At 45.0% G+C, this 20,733-nt stretch overlaps 1 protein-coding gene and 1 non-coding gene across 2 annotated transcripts; both read left to right on the forward strand.

Moving 5' to 3' along the window:
* The first annotated feature begins 1,064 nt into the window (after positions 1-1,064).
* PANX1 (pannexin 1) lies at positions 1,065-17,049 on the forward strand. The gene is made up of 5 exons (XM_056858505.1): positions 1,065-1,246; positions 9,803-9,942; positions 13,120-13,343; positions 15,333-16,003; positions 16,935-17,049. Exons 1-5 carry the CDS (start codon positions 1,066-1,068, stop codon positions 17,024-17,026), a joined length of 1,308 nt encoding a protein of 435 aa, XP_056714483.1. The 5' UTR covers position 1,065; the 3' UTR covers positions 17,027-17,049.
* TRNAA-UGC (transfer RNA alanine (anticodon UGC)) lies at positions 16,072-16,143 on the forward strand. Its single transcript has one exon. It is a non-coding gene; the product is annotated as a tRNA-Ala (tRNA).
* Positions 17,050-20,733: the final 3,684 nt, after the last annotated feature.

The following is a 20,733-nucleotide window of genomic DNA, read 5'->3' on the forward strand; positions in this document are numbered from 1 at the left end:
TCCCTATTCTCTCCAGGATCAGAGGAGCAGGCCTATTATATCAGGTGCTTTGGAACACAGGCAGGATAATGCTGCTGCAGTCATCTTGTTTGTGGGCTTCCTAGAGGCCCCTGGTTGGCCACTGTGTGAACAGACTGCTGGACTTGAGGGGCCTTGGTCTGATCCAGCATGGCCTTTCTTATATTCTTGTGAGCATGCCTATTATATCAGGTGCTGTGGAACAGAGGCAGGACAATGCTGCCGCAGCCGTCTTGTTTGGGGGCTTCCTAGAGGCCCCTGGTTGGCCACTGTGAGAAAAGACTGCTGGACTTGAGGGCCTTGGTCTGATCCAGCATGGCCGTTCTTATATTCTTGAGCATGCCTATTATATCAGGTGCTGTGGAACACAGGCAGGATGGTGCTGCTGCAGTCGTCTTGTTTGGGGGCTTCCTAGAGGCCCCTGGTTGGCCGCTGTGTGAACAGACTGCTGGACTTGAGGGGCCTTGGTCTGAGCCAGCAGGGCTTTTCTTATGTTCACGATGCGTCCCTATTCTCTCCAGGATCAGACCTCTTATATTAGGTGCAGTGGAACACAGGCAGGACGGTGCTGCAGTCGTCTTGTTTGGGGAGACCCTGGGGCCTGCGTCTGACCCAGAGGGGCTTTCCTGACGTTTCTTACGCACGCCCCTGGATGGGGCGACGCTTTGGGCAAGAGGCGCGCTCCGCGAAGGAGGCAGCCGAGGGCGCGCGACCTCTCCAAGCCCAGCCCGGGCTGCTTCTCATCCTGGCAGCGCGCGCGCCTCGCCAAGCCTCTCGCAGCCAGTTCCCGCCTCTTAGCAGAGGCGTGCGTGGGTGGGTGGGTCGGTGGGGGGGAGGCGAAGGGGGGGCGCGAGAAAGCACAAAGCGGAGGCCGTGCGCGCCCGGTGCCGCCTGCCTGCCTGCCTGCCTGGCGCGCCGGCGACCCCCGTGGCGCTCGGGGAGGGCAGGAGGCAGCCGCAGGAGCCCAGCCCAGCCCGGACGGGCAGCGCGGCGCCGGGCCGGAGGGTCGCCCTGGGCTAGCCGCCCCCGCCCCTCCCCGCCGCCAAGATGGCCATCGCCCACATCGCCTCCGAGTACCTCTTCTCGGACTTCTTGCTGAAGGAGCCGTCGGAGGGCAAGTACAAGGGGCTGCGGCTGGAGCTGGCCGTCGACAAGCTGGTCACCTGCATCGCCGTCGGGCTGCCCATCCTGCTCATCTCGCTGGCCTTCGCCCAGGAGATCTCCCTAGGTGAGCGGGGTGGGGTGGGGGGCACCGGCCGGCGGGAAAGCGCCTCCCCAGGAGGTAGTGGGAACCGACGGGGCTCCAGCTCGGCCAGCCCTGAAGGGACTGGACCACTGCAGGGGGGGGGGTGCTTTTTTTAAAAAAGCGCATGCGCGCGCACTTGCATACAATTCACTGCAAGTAAATAAAGGTCTCATCATAGGGCTGAGACTGGGAAGGGCAGGCATGAAGGAGCTAGAAAAGATTCTGAAGTGTAAGGATGTGTCACTGGCCACCAAGATCAAGTATCTGAAGAAGAGAGTTGTGGCTCGCGAAAGCTCATATCCTGCCAGAAAATATTTTTGTTAGTCTTTAAGGTGCTACTGGACTCTTGCTCTTTTCTACTACTGCAGACAGACTAACATGGCTACCCACTGTGAAAGATCAAGTTAATTTGTGCCATCGTATTCCCTATTACTATGTATGGGTGTGAAAGCTGGACATTGAAGAAAGCTGATAGGAAGAAAGTAGATTCCTTTGAAATGTGGTGTTGGAGGAGAGTGTTACAGATACCGTGGACTGCCAAAAAAACTAAAAACAAATTAGTGGGTTATAGATCAAATCAAGCCTGAACTGATCCTAGAAGCTGAAAGGACTAAACTGAGGCTATCGTACTTTGGTCACATTATGAGAAGACAAGAGGCACTGGAAAAGACGGTCATGCTAGGAAAAGTTGAGGGCAGCAGGAAAAGAGGAAGACCCAACAAGAGATGGATTGACTCAATAAAGGAAGCCCCGGCCCTCAATTTGCAAGATCTGAGCAAGGCTGTCAAAGATTGGACATTTTGGAGGACTATCATTAGGGTCACCATCAGTCGGAAGCAACTTCATAGTACTTAACACACACACACACACACTGAAGTCCCTGTCCCCTGTTTTAGAAGCACGGCCCTTCGAGCCCAAATGTTTGGCTGGGATTTCTGAGTACTGCAAGGAGAAGAGCCACTCTATAGATCCTCTTATTCTTCATTGCCACTTCATACAGGAAGCCTAGGCAAGAGGAGTTCATTTCTTGAATAGATTTCCAACAAATCCCCTGAGGAAATTCAGCTGTTTCATTGTTTTGTCTTTGAGGAAGTAAACATTTTCATCAGAGAATTTTAAATAGTAAACAGCAGTGAAAGCCTTGGCAGAAAAGAAATTCTCTAAGTTCTGTAAGTGCCCCTGCATTATGTGTCAGGGTGAACCTGTGTCATTAATATGTTGCCTTTGTTTGTATCAGAATAGTCAAAGAGTAATGATGCAGAGAAACCTGAAGAAAAGCAAATTGACATGCTATTGAAAAGAAGTTTGAGATCTGACTGCTGGAAAAGAGGACAAAAATTAGCGAAACCCTATGCGTTTAACTCACAGGGTATGACTAATTTTGCTCTCTTGTCCATGGTCTGGGCCTACTTAAGCTTAGTGATTTTACAGAATCAAATGCTCCCAGACTATTCACTAAAAGCATTGAACTAAAAACCTGTTGAAGAAGCAGAAAATACTACTGCTTCCCCAAAAGACAGTTTACTTGCTTTACCCCTGACTTTGCTTCTAAGATTTTTGTGCTTTGTGTGTGTGTGTGCGTGTGCATCCTGACCTAGATCTGGAGTTGTTTAACTTTTCTTCTCTCCCCTCCCCTTACATTTTAATTGTTTGCCTGAAGCTAGCTTAACTTAGCTAGCTGCATCTGAAAATGGACTGTCACTCTCAGTGAGCTATGACTCACTCGAAAACCACTTTCCTTCTTTGTCCCAAAGCCATATTTTCTCACTAGGGAATGGGTTGGTGGGTAAACAAACCAGTAACCAGAGATATAAACGTTAAACTCTCTCAGATGTGCACTGGAATGAAATAGAAAATGTCTCAGGACAGGGGAGGGGGCTCCCATAGCAGGGAGTTCTACAGTCTTGGACCTGTGGCTAGGGTTACCAGGTCCCTCTTTGCCACTGGTGGGAGGTTTTTGAGGTGGAGCCTGAGGTTTGGGGAGGGACTTCAATGCTATATAGAGTCCAGTTGCCAAAGCAGCCATTTTCTCCAGGTGAACTGATTTTTATTGGCTGGAGATCGGTTGTAATAGCAGGAGATCTCCAGCCACCACCTGGAGGTTGGCAACCCCACCTGTGGCTGAGAAGGCCTTTTCCCTGTCAAGACATCTCATCTCAACCTTTAAGAGCGATGTAAGAGAAGACAGAGTTCCAGCAGATGTCACAGTGCTTCAGGTATCTGAAAAACTGTACTTGATGCTACTGTAATAGATACAGGCCCTGCATGTTGAAAGACTGGCTATCATATTACTGTTTGGCAGGAAATCAGAATACACACGATTATACTGAGTTGGACCATACTGAGTCGGACCCATGGGGCAGTATTGTTTGCTCTGTCTGGCAGCAGCACTCCAGGGTCTCAGGCTGAGGTCTTTCACATCATTATCACATACTATGAGATCCTCTTACCTGGAGATGCCAGGGGACCTTCTACATGCAAACCTGGGAACTCCTACATGCCAAACAGGAGCTGTCTCCCTGAGCCTTGGTCCCACCCAAGGACAGGGTTACTTAAAATACATCATCATAACAAGCCGTCTCTTCAGTTAGATTAGGTTTTAAGATTTATTAGAAATTACTTTGTATGTTTTTATGCTTTATATCCTTGTTTATATTAATTACTTTGTAATTATGTTGTTGTTAGCCACCCACTGGGAAAGGGCAAGGTATAAATCAAATCACATCAAATAAATAAATAAAACAAAATAGCAATTTATTTAACAAGAGGACTTCAGAGTAATCTTATCCCTACCCACTGGTCACATGGGAGACTGAAGTAGTGTGAAAAGCTGGTTAAATCAAAGGGTGGCTTATTTTGTTTTTAGATTAGGTTGTGGCTAGGGTTGCCAGCTCTGGATTGGGAAATACCTGGAGGTTTTGGGGGCTGGAGCTTGGAGGAGGGGGGTTGGGGAGGGGAGTGACCTCAGTAGGGTGTAATGATCTTGGTCATCTGGAGATCAATTTTAATAGCAGGAGATCCCCAGGTGTCACCTGGAGGGTGGCAACCCTAGCTGTAACCCATAATTCGCCAGTAAAGTAGCTTTGTGGAGCTACTACTTTTGTTTTGCTATCAGCCAGTTTCTCTGCTGCTAGTTAAGTAATCAAACCTGTGTTTGATTACTTAGCTAGTTCAGTTATCCCCTAATTTTCTTCATATTCTCCCTTTGTGGAGATCCCTGTCCCCTTTGATTTTCTCTGAACTACTTAAACTACTTATGTAGGTGTGCTTTATATGAATGAAGGCAACATAAAATGTAAACAAAGTACTTAGTTTCAAAGTCCAGAAAGAAAACATTAGCATGTAGCATGTATTCACCCTTGCCTTTGAATGACGTTGCTGTTTTTATCTGCTTGTAACAAAGTCATTCTTGAGAGCAAGGTAGATAAAAGCTCACACCAGTCATCTGTAACATTTATTTCCTACACAAAGATAATCCACTTAGGAAAAGGGATGTACACCATTCTTTATGAAGTCTAGCATAAAAGTTTATTTTGCTAGTAAACGTCCACATTGCAGGCAAAGAAAGGATGGAAAGGAAGAGAGTAATAGTCTTAGAAGTGCATGACTCTGTTTAGGATTGCACTGGAACCATGTAAGTCTATGAATGTTTACGCAAAAGTAAGACCCATTTTATTCAGAGGGGCTTGCTACCAGCTAAGCATGCATAGGATTGCAGCCTCTTTTTCCCCTTTCAGTCTTGGTCCTTGTTATTTCTCCATCTCATATGTTGAGTGAAATTCCTAGGATGGACCAGATATTTAAACTACCACCCTAAAGTGAGTCAGGAAAATGTTGAGAATTGTGACTCTGCTAGTTTCTCTTTATCACTTTTTAAAAAAATCTCCTTCTTCCTCCAGTAAGCTCTGGGCAGCACGCATGGAGGAGGGAGGATTATCCTCACAACAGCACTGTAAAGTAGATTAGATTATTGTGCTCCAGTCAGGGTGTCTGTTGAGGGGAAGGAAAGGCGGTTTGATTCTTCCTTAAGTGGTAGAGAAAGTCGGGATATGAAAACCAACCCTTCTTCTACAAAAATCATGTGAGATAGGGGTTGTAGTAAGATGAGGAACTGAGTGGAAAAACCTGGATGGAGCTAACCCATTAAGCCTCTGTTAAAGGGACAGGATTTCTTTTCCCTAGGTCCATTGGCAATCCTATAAATATATCACGATGGATAGCCATATTTGTCTGTCTTCAGAATTGAGCTATAGCTCATGAAAGCTCATACCCTGCCAGAAATTTTGTTAGCCTCTAAGGTGCTGCTGGACTCTTGCTCTTTTCTACTGCTACAAATATATGTTTATATTAAAAGTTGGTCTCATGTTTTGGCGAGTTGTGGTTTATACCCCATTGAAGTTCCTCCCCAATCCCTGCCCTCCTCAGGCTCCACCCCCAAAATATCTAGGTATTTCCCAACCCAGAGCTGGCAACCCTCATTTTGCAGATCTTTTTGCAGATCTTTTTCACTGAGAATTGGTAGCGGGACTTTCCAAGAATTAGGAATGATGAAGCATCACTGTTTGCCAGAGTTTATACTTAGTGTGGGCGAGGCCAAGATTACATGAGACACAAAGCAAAAATCTTTGTTTAACTTCAGTGCCACAGTTTTTCTTTCCCTCTACTGACAGAGTAACTTTTTCTCTACTGTTTTGCCCCACCAAATCTGCTCAATGCTCAACACTCACTCTCTTTTCATTTCAGCTTCCTCCTAAGGATGTCTGTTTCTTTGGAGTTTCACTCTCTAATTTATATTTAGCTGCAAAACCTGCACTGACAGCAGTTAATAATATCGCTGCAGCTGTCTTTTGAATTCCTCCTCCAGCTCTTACACTGGCCTATGGGCCTTATAGCCAGCTTGTAAGTAGCAGCTTACCTGGTCACCTGCGGGTGCTTCCACACCAATGTTTTTCTCTGTGTTCGTTCCTGAACTGGGGCTCTGTTTTTGGGACTATCCACATGTTATCCTCTAATCATCCACTTCCCAGTTTCCCCCTGTTCTGAGCATGTCTCTCAAACGTTCTTTGCTTAATCTTTTGAGAGCCAGCATGGTGTAGTGGTTGAGAGTGGGGGACTCTAATCTGGAGAACTGGGTTCGATTCCCCACTCTTCCACATGCAGCCTGCTGGGTGACCTTGGGCCTGTCACAGTTCTCTCAGAACTCTCTCAGCCCCACATACTTTACAAGGTGTCTGTTGTGGGGGAGAGGAAGGGATTGTGATTGTAACCCGCTTTGAGACTCCTTTCAGTAGAAAAAAGCGGGGTATAAAAATCAAGTCTTCTTTTGGGGAAGAACACAGTCCAAGTGTGTCAGTATACAGTCTGTACAAGATGGTGTACATTTTTAAAGGTCCCGCCCACATTAATTTATTTATTTACAAAATTTATGTCCTGGCTTTCTGCGCTCACAAGCGCATCACTGCCATTTCCCCTCCCACCAGCCCCTCCCATTCACCATTTCCTCTGTCACAGTGTGGGAGGGCGTTTTCAGGGTTATTCTTTAAAATCGGTAATCAGTTAAAGAAAAGAGGCCTCTGGTTTGTGTAATGGGAGGGAATGCAGGGGAAATGGCATAGAAAGACACCCAATCGCCAATGGAAATGCCTCTGCATTTGTCATGGCAATGAATGCCAAACAACAAACCCTCACTGTGTGGATGCAGCCCATATTGAGAGATAATAGTTTCTAGGGTAGAACAAAAGTTGGTTCCCCTTTTTTCATTCAGAGCACTATTACATGTGTAGAGCTAGCAGGATAGTGAAAATAGTTATGGTATAATCATTTTTTAAGGCTCATTTGCCTTCAAAAATGAAGAATGAAAAAATGAAGAATGAAAAGAACACTCACATCATGCACAATTACAGTTTCATTAAACTGTGTTTAGTGTAATTAACGCTCCACTAACTATAATACTTTAGGGTCCATCAAACCAACATCTGAAACCATGGCTTGAAGTTAATTTATTAGCCACACTTAGTCTGAACTATGGTTTCATGGATTGTATGTATGCAGACACAATGTGGAATAGAATGGTTTAACCTGATTATGTCAGGTCTCAGAAGCTAATCAGGGTCAGTACTTGGATTGTAGACCACCAAGTAACACTCTTAAGAGGAAGGGTCGCCATAAATCGGTTGCGAGTTGATGGTTCATATGAATGCAGACATTCTCCCCGGCTGGGGATTCCAGCTAGGTCAATGTGAGAGAGGGCAAGGGAAATAGCAAACATGACGAAGCCAGGATTTTTCAAGGCGACCCAGGATTTGAACCTGAGCTGAGCCTAGTTTTCTGAGCAAACCCTACTTAAAATAAACCACATACATGTTACACCTGGACTGACTCAATGTGTAAGGGACAAACCAACTTGGGAATCAAGGAGCAAAAGACCTACAGCCTTTTAAAACTGAACTGAATTATTGATTCATATCAATCTAAAATAGTAATACGTCTCCTACCACTATACCTCATTCTCCTAAAAAAATATGGATACTGTTTATATAACAAGAAGGCATCTGGTGTTTGGCCATTCTGAGCATCCCTTTGTTTTGACGGCCTAAATGATAGCAGAACTTTTGGGCAAGTCCCTTTCCCCCACCCGACTGACAGAAAAAAGGAACTGTTGGGGTCTCTCCCAACTGAGCTAGGTCTGTTTTATCCCCCCCCCCCTCACCATCCCGTAACTCAGATAAACAAGTTACTGTTTTCATCAAGGAGTCCTGTGTCCAATAAGAGCGTATCTCCACGCTATGACAACAGGCCTTTGAATTACATGACAACCACGATTCATGCAAACTCTTTTTATTCTCATTATGAACAGAGCCCCTACAGTTTCTCGGTTTCACGCAGAAGGATTGTGCAAAATGATCCAGATTTTGGACATTTCATGCAATTTACACATGAGCTATGATGTAGTGCCGTCGGCCTTTGTTACAAAAGGCGATCTTTATAATGCACAAACAGATCTGGATTTGTGTTGGGAGAGTCCGCGATCGTTCTTTGTTCTGAAAACGCCAGACAGCGAAGGGATGGAGACGTCTGTATGGAGAACATCTGCAGCCCCAGTGTTTCTCTAATGTAAATAAAAATACAAAAGAGTGTACCTATTTTCATGTGAGAGAACACAAAAGGTGGCACCGATAAGGTACCAAGCATGGCCAGATTAGCAAGGAAAATAGCTAGAGGCACAAGAAATAGGTACCACTCTAAAACTATAAGTGTGATTTTTGTCATGTATGGGATTTGTAGATTCCTTTGAAATGTGGTGTTGGAAGAGAGTGTTACGGATACCATGGACTGCCAAAAAAAAAACAAATCAGTGGGTTCTAGATCAAATCAAGCCTGAACTGACCCTAGAAGCTAAAATGACTAAACTGAGGGTATCGAACTTTGGTCACATTATGAGAAGACAAGAGTCAGTGGAAAAGACAACCATGCTAGGAAAAGCTGAGGGCAGCCGGAAAAGTGGAAGACCCCACAAGAGATGGATTGACTCTATAAAGGAAGCCATAGCCCTCAGTTTGCAAGACCTGAGCAAGGCTGTTAAAGAAAGGATGTTTTGGAGGACATTGATTCATAGAGTCGCCATGAGTCAGTCAGAAGCGACTTGACAGCACTTAACATACACACACGGGATTTGTTCCTCTTAAGATCAATTCTGGAGTCGGAAGCTGAATCCAAGAGCTCCCTTCACTGATAAGGAAAGAGCTGATTTCGGAGCAAATGTAATTCTGGCTCCTTGCTAATCCCAGTTAACAAATCAGGGAATTAGACTCCGGGAATACCTGTAGGCCTGGAGGAAAGTCCCTCCTGAGACCAGTTTGGTTGCACTGAAGTTCACCACAGTTAAAGTTAACTAGAGTTTCTACCTATGCAAAGTGTGGCTTGTAGTAGGCTTTCAAATCTTGGGCTTTAAGAAGAAGAGCCAGCGTGGTGTAGTGGTTAAGAGCGGTGGACTCTGATCTGGAGAACCTGGTTTGATTCCCCACTCCTCCACATGGTTTTGGTTTTCCTTCTACACATGAAGCCAGCTGGGTGACCTTGGGGTAGTCATGGTTCTCTCAGAACTCTCTCAGCCCCACCTACCTCACAAGGTGGTCTGTTGTGGGGGGAGGAAGGGAAGGAGATTGTAAACTGGTTTGATTCTTCTTAAAAGGTAGAGAAAGTTGGCATATAAAAACCAATTCTTCCTCTTCTTCATAGTCAACCTTAGCCCCTGCTAACAGCGCTGAACTCCTTGCTTGAAGAAAATTAGTAAGTAAAGGGGGCTAGGCTGAGCTCTTCTTTGTATGCTGGCTTTCTATATTGCAGGGTTATTATTATTATTATTATTATTATTAAATAGCGGAGCAGTAAGGCAGCCTCCCTTGCACACGTGAGGAAAGGTTTTCTACATAGTTACATTGCAAATATAAATCGGTTGCAAGTTCTCCATTTCTGGGCTGTTCTGCGGGATGTTTTATGTTGACCTTTCACAGGGGTGCATCCTGCTTTCTTTCGTAGGTACCCAAATGAGCTGCTATTCTCCAAGTACATTTTCCTGGCGCCAAGGAGCTTATGTGGACTCTTACTGTTGGGCAGCTGTGCAACAGAGGCAGCTTTCGTGGGGTGACTCGGGACACCTTCCTCTCTGGCTTCATAAAGTTTGTAAAGATACATTTTTATTAAAAAAAATTATTCTTCTTTCTTCAGGGAAATGAAAATTTACCTCAGAAATCTGAGATTGTGACTCTCTCCCATCCTTGTTCTTTGCCCGGCTGCTTTCACACTGTCAACGCATTTCTCCGATCCTTTCAAACAGGAAAATGGATTTTCAAACGATTGCTAAAGTACATTGACGGTGCATTATCCGACGTGTGTGAAAGCAGCTCTTTGTTTGGTGCCAGCACGGGAGGCTGTCTTGTTTGTGTCAGTCAAGCGTGGGCTTGTTTGAATCTCTCCAATACTCCAATATTGTTGAAAGAAATGATTGCTTTTTGGGGGGGAAAACATCCCTAGCACATTACACCGCTGCCTTCTTGTTTCCGTTTGTCTCAGAGCCACACAAATAGCAAATCACTGCAGGCCAAACTACACAATAAGAACTGGGCCTGCAGCTTCAGAAGAGGAGGGGCTCCAGCCTCCCCCACCCCAAGTGCCATTTTCCTGAGCCATAAAGTGAAGCTTGGCCATGATGTACAATGATTTCTAGTTTTATATATATAACTAGTTATATCTAGTTATATATTTCTAGTTATAACTATTCTAGTTATAACTATATTATTTTTATGGAAGTCTCCCACCTAATCTCCACCATACCTATTAAGTCATTTTTGCTTTCCTGCACTGGGAGCTCAGCATTGTTTTGTTTATATCCCATACTCTGAGCATTGGTATTGAAAGCTGTGAATATTGTGCTCTATTAACTGTCCCGGTGATTTTCTCTGTGGTTTTGAAGCACCGTCTCAACTCCCCCAGTTTCTCCCGTAGCACCCACACCCTATCTTACCACACAGAGTTTAGCTTAAACACCTCTTGGTCATGTTCACTAACGCCAAACACGTTTCCCCTCTTCCATGTGAAGTACATCCTGTACCTTCATTAGTACTTCATTAATACAGACCATGGGGCTCAGGTGGTATTGCTGCTAGTGCTTCCTGTAGAGGGCTTTGCTAGAGAGAAGAATACTTCAGGTAAATTACTAGCTACCCAAGTGACGGTGTTGAGAGAGGTTTTGTTTCTGGGACCACAGCCTGGCTTTCCTTTATTAAACACCGTCATCTGGGTAGCCAGTGATTTACCTGAAGTATTCTTCTCTCTAGCAAAACCCTCTACAGGAACGGCTAGCAGCAATACCACCTGAGCCCCATGGTCCTTCACCTGCCTTCCTAGAACCTGCCTCATAGTCAGTTTTGAGCCACTCACAGCTGTACCAAACAATGCCATTCATTCCCACAAGAATGAGTGGGATGTGTCCTAACCAACGTAACAGTACAACAATGAAATCAAAAGAAACACCAATGCTCTCGGCAGATTACATCAAGTAAAAATTAAACAGAATGGTGGGGGAAAGCATTCTGGGATTGAAGAGAGCATGCGTTCCCACTTAAAAATCCAGAAACAGAATACTCTCTGACCAATACGAAGCTAAAACACATAGCTCCTCTTGGTTTTCAATGGAGCGCAAACTCTTGCAAAGCAATTTGATTTCCTCGCTGCGATGAAGACCTTTTCCAGATATGTTTTCTCTTCCTGGCTTCCTTCCTGAGAGAGAACATTTGAGTCAGCCTGCCCAAGTGGTTTCAGCTGGCCTTTGCTCTTTCTCGGTGCTTTCCCATCAGCAGTGGCCACACACACACACACACACACACATTGCTATAACATGTCTCATCAAATCTCAGCCATTTGGCAGTGAGATTGAAATATTCATGTCACAGATGCGCACTGTTGAGAGACCAGTCATCTGACTCGGAGCTTAACGGCCCAATACACTGTTCCCAGGTCTGTTGACAGACATATTCTAGAAGCTCTGTACTTGGAACTTAATTTTCAGGGATACATGGGACCAATTCAGATTAGGACTGCAGGGAGAGGAGGCTTCAGCTTTCCCCCAGTGGCATTTTCCTTACCTACTAACTGTCTGAGGTAAATTAGGCATACTGAGGACTACATGTAAGTTTCCATAATGGGACAAATAGTGGCTCATTGGCACCATTTCAGGTTTGAAAAACAGCATGGGGTGGGCGATGCTTAGGCTCCTGCCCCCACTCTTTGCTCCTGCTCCAAGTTGGGTCCCCCACACATCTAATAATTAAGTTCCAAGTCCAGAACTCCCAGAACATGTCTATAGCTGTATTCTGTATGTCTGTTAAAGTTGTAAGACATACATGTTAGTTAATAGTGGAGTCCAGATTCAACCATTTAATCCTCTGAAGAGTTACTCTAATTTAATGGGTTTAGATTATAGCCCTGACCTGGATAGCCCCAGGCTAGCTTGACGTCAGATCTCGGAAGCTAAGTAGTGTCAGCCCTGGCTAGTATTTGGATGGGATACCTCCAAGGAACACCAGAGTCATGACGCGGAGGCAGGCAATGGCAAACCACCCCCGAATGCCTCTTGTCTTGAAAATCCTAAACCCTATGGGGTTGCCATAAGTCAGCTGTGACTTGACAGCATACACACACACACAAAGATTACTATAATACTTGTGCATAGGAAGCAAAAGGGTTGCTTGTGAACCTTCCTAGACACATAAAGCAATTTCTGCCTTATGAGCATCATGGCCCTCTGAACTGCTCTATTTGTGATCGTCTGGCTGGACAAAGGCCTCTGATAAAGAAATGAAGCACCCTTTGAGAGCTAAAAAGGAAAGAGCCAGTTCAGATTATTTCCCGCCACCTTCACAGACACAGGGAGCAATCCTAAACAGGTCTACTGAGAAGTAAGTACTATGGCTGCGCTGGCGCCGGGGGCTGGCGGTGCCCAGACACCGGTGTGTTTGCTCCCACATCAGCGTACGTGCCACCTTATTTCATAATAAGGTGGCACCTATACTGACGCAGGGTCACACCAGCTCCAAAGAAACTTCCCCTCCCTTCAGGAATGGGCTGCCCATGATCTTCAAAGGTCAAACCAAAAATTCTAGGTCATGGTACTAAATGCACTTGTTTTTGCATTTTCTAATTTGTAATGTGAACATTATACCTACATGAGCTGGAAGGAACATGTGTTGAATTTGTAAGATGTCAGGTATATGGTTTTTTTTTTCCTGCTTGCATGTGATTGCAGCTGGATTCTAATCTGAGTTCCTTCCCTAACCTGATTTTCTTCTTTCCCCCAGTTTTTCCCATACATCCTTCTGCTCCTTGCTGTCTTGCTGTACCTGCCATATCTCTTCTGGCGCTTCACCGCGACACCCTACCTTAGCTCCGACCTGCAGTTTATTATGGAAGAACTTGACAGAGCCTACAACAGAGCGATCAGAGCTGCCAACAGCTGCCATAATGGGGACTTGAAGGATCCCTCCAGCTCACCACCCATTATTAGTGACAACACAGGTCAGAGGTAACATGACCCCTCTTGCCATAATCTCTGTGTTGTTTTCGTTTTGTTTTATTTAACAGACTTCAAGTTGGAAAGTACTGCTCACTACTCTGTCCTTTTCAATAGTTTCTAATAGTAAGTCCTTATATGTAAGCCAGTGTTTTCCCGTACCTGCCCTACTCTTAGAGCCTCATGTGATGAAAGCCATAAAGGGATCTTAGCCATTAATTTATTTCTATATCTATTCCACACCTTACTTATTGCAAATCTCAGTATATGATGACCAAATCTTTTGTTTATTTTTTTCTTTTCCATACCAAATATAAGCATGCCAACCCTTCGAATGCCAAGAGTTTTAAATTTCTTAATGTAATCCATTCTTTAAACCAAGTTAATACCACTGACTCAAAATACAGTTTTGAGAGCCATTGAAGGTGTGTAAACCCCCCCCCATTTCCTAATTTACCATGAGACAGACGAGGGTAAGCTCTGGCAACATCCAGCATTTTCCCAACGACATGAAGCTGCTGTGTACAGAATCAGACCATCGGTCTCTCAAGGTCAGCATTGTCTACGCAGACTGGCAGCAGCTCTCCAGGGTTTCAGGTTGAGGTCTTTCATATCACCTACTACCTGATCTGTTTAACTGGAGATTCCGGGGATTGAACCTGGGGCCTTCTGGTTGCCAAGCAGATGCTCTTATCACTGAGCTATGGCCCCTCCCCAGACTAGCCACTTCTAAAATGAAGTAATGCACAGGCTCCATCTACAGTACTTATTTATGTTGGGGTTATCATTCAGTTGTCATAAGTTTTTTACCCCAGTTAATCCTGGCAGCTGGAATTTGGTCAGCTCTAAGAATTTTCTGTTAGAACCTACTTTCCCTCCTGCTCCTCTCAAACACATTCCTGGGATTCCCTAGGAGGAAGGAATGGTCATTAAAAGTTTACGTCTGTATGTTTATAGAAGGGGTGCACTACTCAAAACGGTTACCTAGGCTATAATGGATCTTCTCTGGAGCTAAGCTGGCCACCCCATGACCTCACTTGGTTCTAGTATGACCCACTGGTTTGGGGCAAATGGAGCCTCTCAGATCTTCTCTGGAGTAAGAAGTGGCAGCGTTCTGACCTCTATCCCACAGGAAATTTCTCTGCTGTACGTGTAAGCCCGTGAGGTGCAACAGCGAAATGGCTGGGAGGCAATGAGAATGCTACTATTCTGCTGTTCTCTGCACTGAGAGTTGGCTGAGACTCACCCAGAAATTGGGAAGGTCGGTGAGAAATGTGGGGTGGATATTCTGATTTCTCCAAACCTCCAAGTGCTGGTGCCTCCCTGGGCTACACAACATGTCCTTGTGGGCCCCCATGTGGCCTTTGTGTCATATGTTATGCACCCATGGCATATAGCCATGTTGCTTCACCAGATTAGCATTTGTCTAAAACTGGTCCCAGCTCCAAGGAATCTGACCTACTTTTCCAGCTTTCTGTGTTTTTTTTGTGTGGCTTGAAAGCAAAAGAATGAGGAAAGGTTGAAGGAGCTGGCTATGTTTACCCTGAATAGGAGAAGACTGAGAGGTGATATGATAACCATCTTCAAGTACTTGAAGGGCTGTCATATCGAGGAGGGTGCCAAGTTGTTTTCTGTTGCTCCAGAAGGTCGGACCAGAACCAATGGGTTGAAATTAAATCAAAACAGTTTTCATCTAGACATTAGGAATAATTTTCTAACAGTTAGAGCAGTTCCTCCGTGGAACAGGCTTCCTTGGGAGGTGGTGGGCTCTCCTTCCCTGGAGGTTTTTAAGCAGAGGCTAGATGGCCATCTGTCAGCAATGCTGATTCTATGACCTTAGGCAGATCATGAGAGGGAGGGCGCCATGGCCATCTTCTGGGCATGGAGTAGGGGTCCTGTATTATGCAGGGGGTTGGACTAGATGACCCTGGTGGTCCCTTCCAACTCTGTGATTCTATAATCCTCCTGTAATTCCTCTGGATATTCTCTTTTCTCCCCTAGTTTGTGGGAGATATCCGAAAGCTACTTTAAGTACCCCATGGTGGAACAGTACCTGAAGACAAGGAAGAGGTCCAAGCACTTGATAATCAAGTACATCGTCTGCCGTCTGCTAACACTGACAATTATTCTGCTGGCCTGCCTCTACCTGGGCTATTATATCAGCCTTTCCTCTATGACCGACGAGTTCGTCTGCAACCTGAAAACCGGGATCCTAAAGAATGACACAACTATTCCGGAACGGGTCCAGTGCAAACTGATCGCAGTCGGTGTCTTCCAGCTGCTCAGTTACATCAATTTAATTGTGTATGTGCTGTTGGTGCCCGTCGTGCTTTATGCCTTGCTGGTCCCGTTCAGGCAGAGTTCAGACATACTGCAGTTATATGAAATCCTGCCCACGTTTGATGTTCTCAAGGTCAAAACAAAGCACTATGACGACCTGAGCCTTTACCTCCTCTTCCTCGAGGAAAATGTAAGCGAGCTTAAATCTTATAAGTGCCTCAAAGTTTTGGAGAGCCTGAAAGACACCGGAGAGAAGTTTGACGCGATGCAACTCCTGGTGAATCTTGGCATGATTAAAACAGATGCAGCAGACGGGAGGTCACTCACCATCAAAGACAAATCTGGAAAGAAACTTGATGGAGAACCCTCAAAGAGTGCAACCGAGTTAAAGGGTAAAGCTGTTTTTGGTTGTGTACATGTATGGGTTAAATTGACATATGAAGCGCCTTTTGCTAGGGGAGGGGCTGTGGCTCAGTGGTAGAGCATCTACCTTGCATGCAGAAGGTCCCAGGTTCAATCCCTGGCATCTCCAGTTAAAGCAATAAAGTAGTAGGTAATGTGAATGACAATACTGACCTTAATGGACCAGTGATCTGACTCGGTGTAAGTCAGATTCCTGTGTTCCTGTCCTGGATCTGGCAAGCATATTTGGTCAATGTATCTATCCAATGATCAGTTTGTTCATTCATTACAATTTTGATGATGCAAGCAGACATAAGGGAGGGATCACACTAAGTGTGATGGCGATCACACTGTGTGGAGAGCCAGCATGATGGAGTGGTTAAGAGCTGTGGTTTGGAGTGGTGGACTCTGATCTGGAGAACCGGGTTTGATTCCCCACTCCTCCACATGGGCGGTGGAGGCTAATCTGGTGAACTGGGTTGGTTTCCCCACTCCTACACACGAAACCAGCTGGGTGACCTTGGGCTAGTCACAATCTCTCAGCATCACCTACCTCACAGAGGAGGGGATGGGAAGGTGATTGTAAGCCCGTTTGATTCTCCCTTAAGTGGTAGAGAAAGCCGGCATATAAAAACCAACTCCTCCTCCTCCTTCTTCTAAGACCTTATTAGTATGTGCGGATTCTGTTTTGGGAGAATAGGGCGTGTTTTCCAGCTTTGATGTGCTTGATCCAAAACCCAGGTTGTTGAGGATGTGCGTCTAGACGTACCAAAGCTGGAAACAGCGTGTGTTACCCTAGTCACGCAAAATGGTGACTACACGTATTGGGGTAGCACACTCCCATTATGCAAGGTTTACTTTATTTATTGGAGCTTGAGAATATTGCAGTTTCCTTTTGTAATTGCTTGTCTGTCTTCACAGATTTGGCACCACCAACACCGACAGGTGAGGGAGGAAGAACAAGTAAAGAAGATGGCAAGATTCGTCAGAGGCTTCTGGATTCTTCTTGCTGATGGCGGTCCAGTTGGTGACGGGTTGATTACGAGAGGTCTTGCCGGATACTCCAGGATTCGCCATATTCAACTATGGATGATTGAGAATGAAAGAACTAGGACTAAGGGCAAAAGACACAAACCGTACCTATGTTTACATACCTATTCAGCCTTCTGTGTCTAAGGGCATGCCGTTGCATTCATTTATGCAATCTCTGTTGTAAAAGAACATTGGAAAAAAGCTGAAATCCATGACGTGGGTAGGTTCCAAAGTGGATAGCTGGGAGAAACAGAGGAAGCCGAAGGAAGGGGAAAAAAGAGTAATTGTTCACTAGAAAAGAAACTTGAGATCAGTTCGTACTTGCCTTCTGTTGTGTGGGACCTGTGGAAAAACTCCATCCTGCCCAAAACCTTAGCCTCTGATGATCAAAGTACTAAGCTAGATGGAACTGTGGTTGTCTCGGTAGGATGCAGCTGCATGTGTTTATATGATCTCTCATTACTTAATCGCTCAGCACTTGGGCCTGGATCCCATTTTTTCCTTACTCCCATGTGTGATAGGCAGCTTTTTAGCCTTCCGCTAGATATGGCACGATCTTTACAAAGCAGGCCTGGACAAATATCTGGCCTCTTTGGGTTGCCTGTCGAAACATAAAGGAGTTACTTCTCTGGTGGCAGGGAGGTGCTGGTGTGATACTAGGAGGAGGAGCGCAGAGAATTCGGATTATCTCAGATAAACGGTGTTCTAATAACAGGCATTAGTTGGGCTCTGAAGCACAAGTCAAGATACCTATAAACCAGATATCCATGTGCGAGTAATCGAACAGTTACCCATAGTCTTTTCTGAGGGATAACGTTCGGGATTCACATAGCCCTATCAATGGATATAATTTATTAAAAATAAAAGCTGACAAATTATTTATTATCCTTCACAAAAACAACAGAAGTGGGAGCTGCTTCCAGCAATAGTGTTTCAGTGTCCCCTCATTTCTCCAAGAACATTTTGGAGACAGCCCTGAAAACTGATCCAAGACCAGTCTATTGGTCTGGAAAGATTTCCATTTTTGCCACCTGGGAACATACTAACAACGCTGAAGTATTAGAAGGCTCGACAGAAATCATCGCAACGGGGTGGCTCTAGAACCCCCCACCTTAAACTCAGTTGCTGACTTTGGCATTCACGGGAAATGTTTTAAGTTTTTTTTAAAAGATATGACTCGTAACCATTTAGCTGAAACTTTTTTTTGTAATGTCCTTGCATTTCATCCTCCCCATGTGATCTGGTAGGATCCTGTTTATTTGGTGTATTATAATTGCATGGGGTGATTGTTTGAACGTAGGGTTAGGGAGCAGGTTAGGATGCTGCCAACTGGGAAGAACTACTGTGTCATGTTAATGTGATGGTATGAATTTCCCCGTAACCCTAAAACACTGTTGGGAAGAATTACCTATCCTATTTGTACTTCTTTTGGTAGAATTCAGAGAAAAGTGGCTCTACAACCTTTGCCTCTTAGGACTCTGTCATCTGTACAGTAGTAAAACAATATCCCCAACGTACAGACATCACAAAGAACGTAATTGATTTTCAAGCACCTAAGTTGAAAAGAAATCCCAGATAATTTAAGCATTTTTAGCACTGGGGAATTTTTTTAACCTCTTGGGGTACTGAAATACCCCACTGGGGTATTTTTCTACCCCATGAGATTACTAAGGAAACAGTGGTCCAGGGAACCATTTTTAGGTACTCTGGAGAGATACAGCCCTTTGTAACAACAACATCAAAACTTTGTGGGACATTTTGACCCCAAGATACCTGGGGAATTTAGTTTGGGATGGAAATATACCCCAAATGCAATATGTGTAAGTTGTTTCAGAGCAGGAGTCCCCAATGTGGTGCCCATGGGCATCATGGCATCCACTAACTCCTTTTCTGGTGCCTGCCAACTGTTCTGCCATGTCAGAATTTCAAATATGCCCACAACTCAAAAAGGTTGGGGACCCCGTTTCCAAGGATATAACTGTGTGTGGTAGCAATAGGAAAGCATTAGGATCTTAACATGGTACAAAGTGTATTAGTCGCTATGAGATTGGTTTGCTTACAACAACCACTTTCAAACTCTACCATCAATCTTACCACATTTTTATTTTACCCTTTGGCCAAGAAAATGCCTTCCTCAGAGCTTCTCGGTAGAGATTCCTGGGCCATGTCACCTTGCCTCCATTTTATTCTCATGACCATCCTGTGAGGTAGGTTAGTCTGAGAGAGAATGACTGGCCCAGGGTCTCCCAGTGAGTGTCGTGGCAAATGGGAATCTGCACTCCGGTTTCTCATATACTGGTCCAACACTCTAACCACTATACCACACTGCCTCCCTTGAAGGAGGCCTTTCCACTAGTCTGCCAAGATACATTTGCATGTCTGCCACAGAACTTCTCTGTGTTGTAGAGAATCCTGCAGTGTATCCCTGGCCTATACCCAGTTCACACAAGACAATGGCTAGGCCTCACAGAATTGGCACTACTTCCCCCTTTGGCAAATTCCCCCCTACTCTTGAAGACTTCTGACTCCTGCCATTTTTGTGGAGCCACCTGTTCTCCGGGAGTAGGGTTGCCAATTCCAGGTTGGGGAATTACTGGAGATTTGGAGGTGGAGCCTGGGGATGGTAGAAGTTGGGGAGGGGAGGGACCTCAACAGGGTACCATAGAGTCCACCCTCCAAAGCATCCATTTTCTCCAGAGGAGCTGATCCCTATGGTCCGGAGATCGATTGTAATTCTGGGAGGTTGGCAACTCAACCCAAGAACAATATTTCAGGGAAATTTTGGGCTGCACTGGGAAGGTAGGCAGTCACATTTTCTGCTGGTGCCAATCCATAACTCTTGTGGCAGCGCAGAGCATGATGAGATGGCAGAAATGCAGCAGATCTTATAGGCCATTATTGATCTATTTATTTAGGGACTCCAGACAAACTTTCAAGAGTCCTCTAGGGTTCCTTGGAACACAGGCTGAAAACCACTGATTTCAGAACTGCCTGTAAAGGCTGTGACTAAGAGCCATTGCTGTATGCTGAACTCTTAATATTAATTTATTGCATGGGCTGTTTGTTACATGGTACCTAAAGCCAATGTACAAATTTGTATAAATAAATGTTGCCTCTCCGTGGCAAAACATCTACAAGTTTTCTCTGTCTGATCTTAACTGACCTGCAAATGATTGGGGATGGGGGAAAAACACCTTCCATTACAACACCTTTATTGGCATCATAACATAACATGCCAAAACGTCAGCGAAAATAGGATTAAAATCTTCCGTTGTTCATTAAAAATAATATTTATCGAATAAAATTGTATTTAAGTTCCCTTAAACTGGGGGGGCTTGATGCTTTTCTCGGTAAGGGCAGAAGCTAGGAAGGAAGCTACTGAAGCAGTGAGGTTTCTGTCTTGGTCCGCTAAAAGGAGATGAGTCAGATTCCTTTTTGATCTTGTACACCTTCCAATAGAAACAGTTGTGCTCAGATATTTCCTGTACTTTCATCTATTTACTAGATGGGACACAAAGTGATGAAAAAATGAACATTTCCCCCACAAAAGTCACATGAACACATGAAGCTGCCTTATACTGAATCAGACCCCTTGGTCCATCAGAGTCAGTACTGTCTACTCAGATCAGCAGGGAATCTCCAGGGTCTCAGGCAGAGGTCCTTTCACATTGCCTACTTACCTGGTCCC

This window comes from Euleptes europaea, chromosome 12 (assembly GCF_029931775.1).
Source record: "Euleptes europaea isolate rEulEur1 chromosome 12, rEulEur1.hap1, whole genome shotgun sequence".
Lineage (NCBI taxonomy): Eukaryota > Metazoa > Chordata > Lepidosauria > Squamata > Sphaerodactylidae > Euleptes > Euleptes europaea.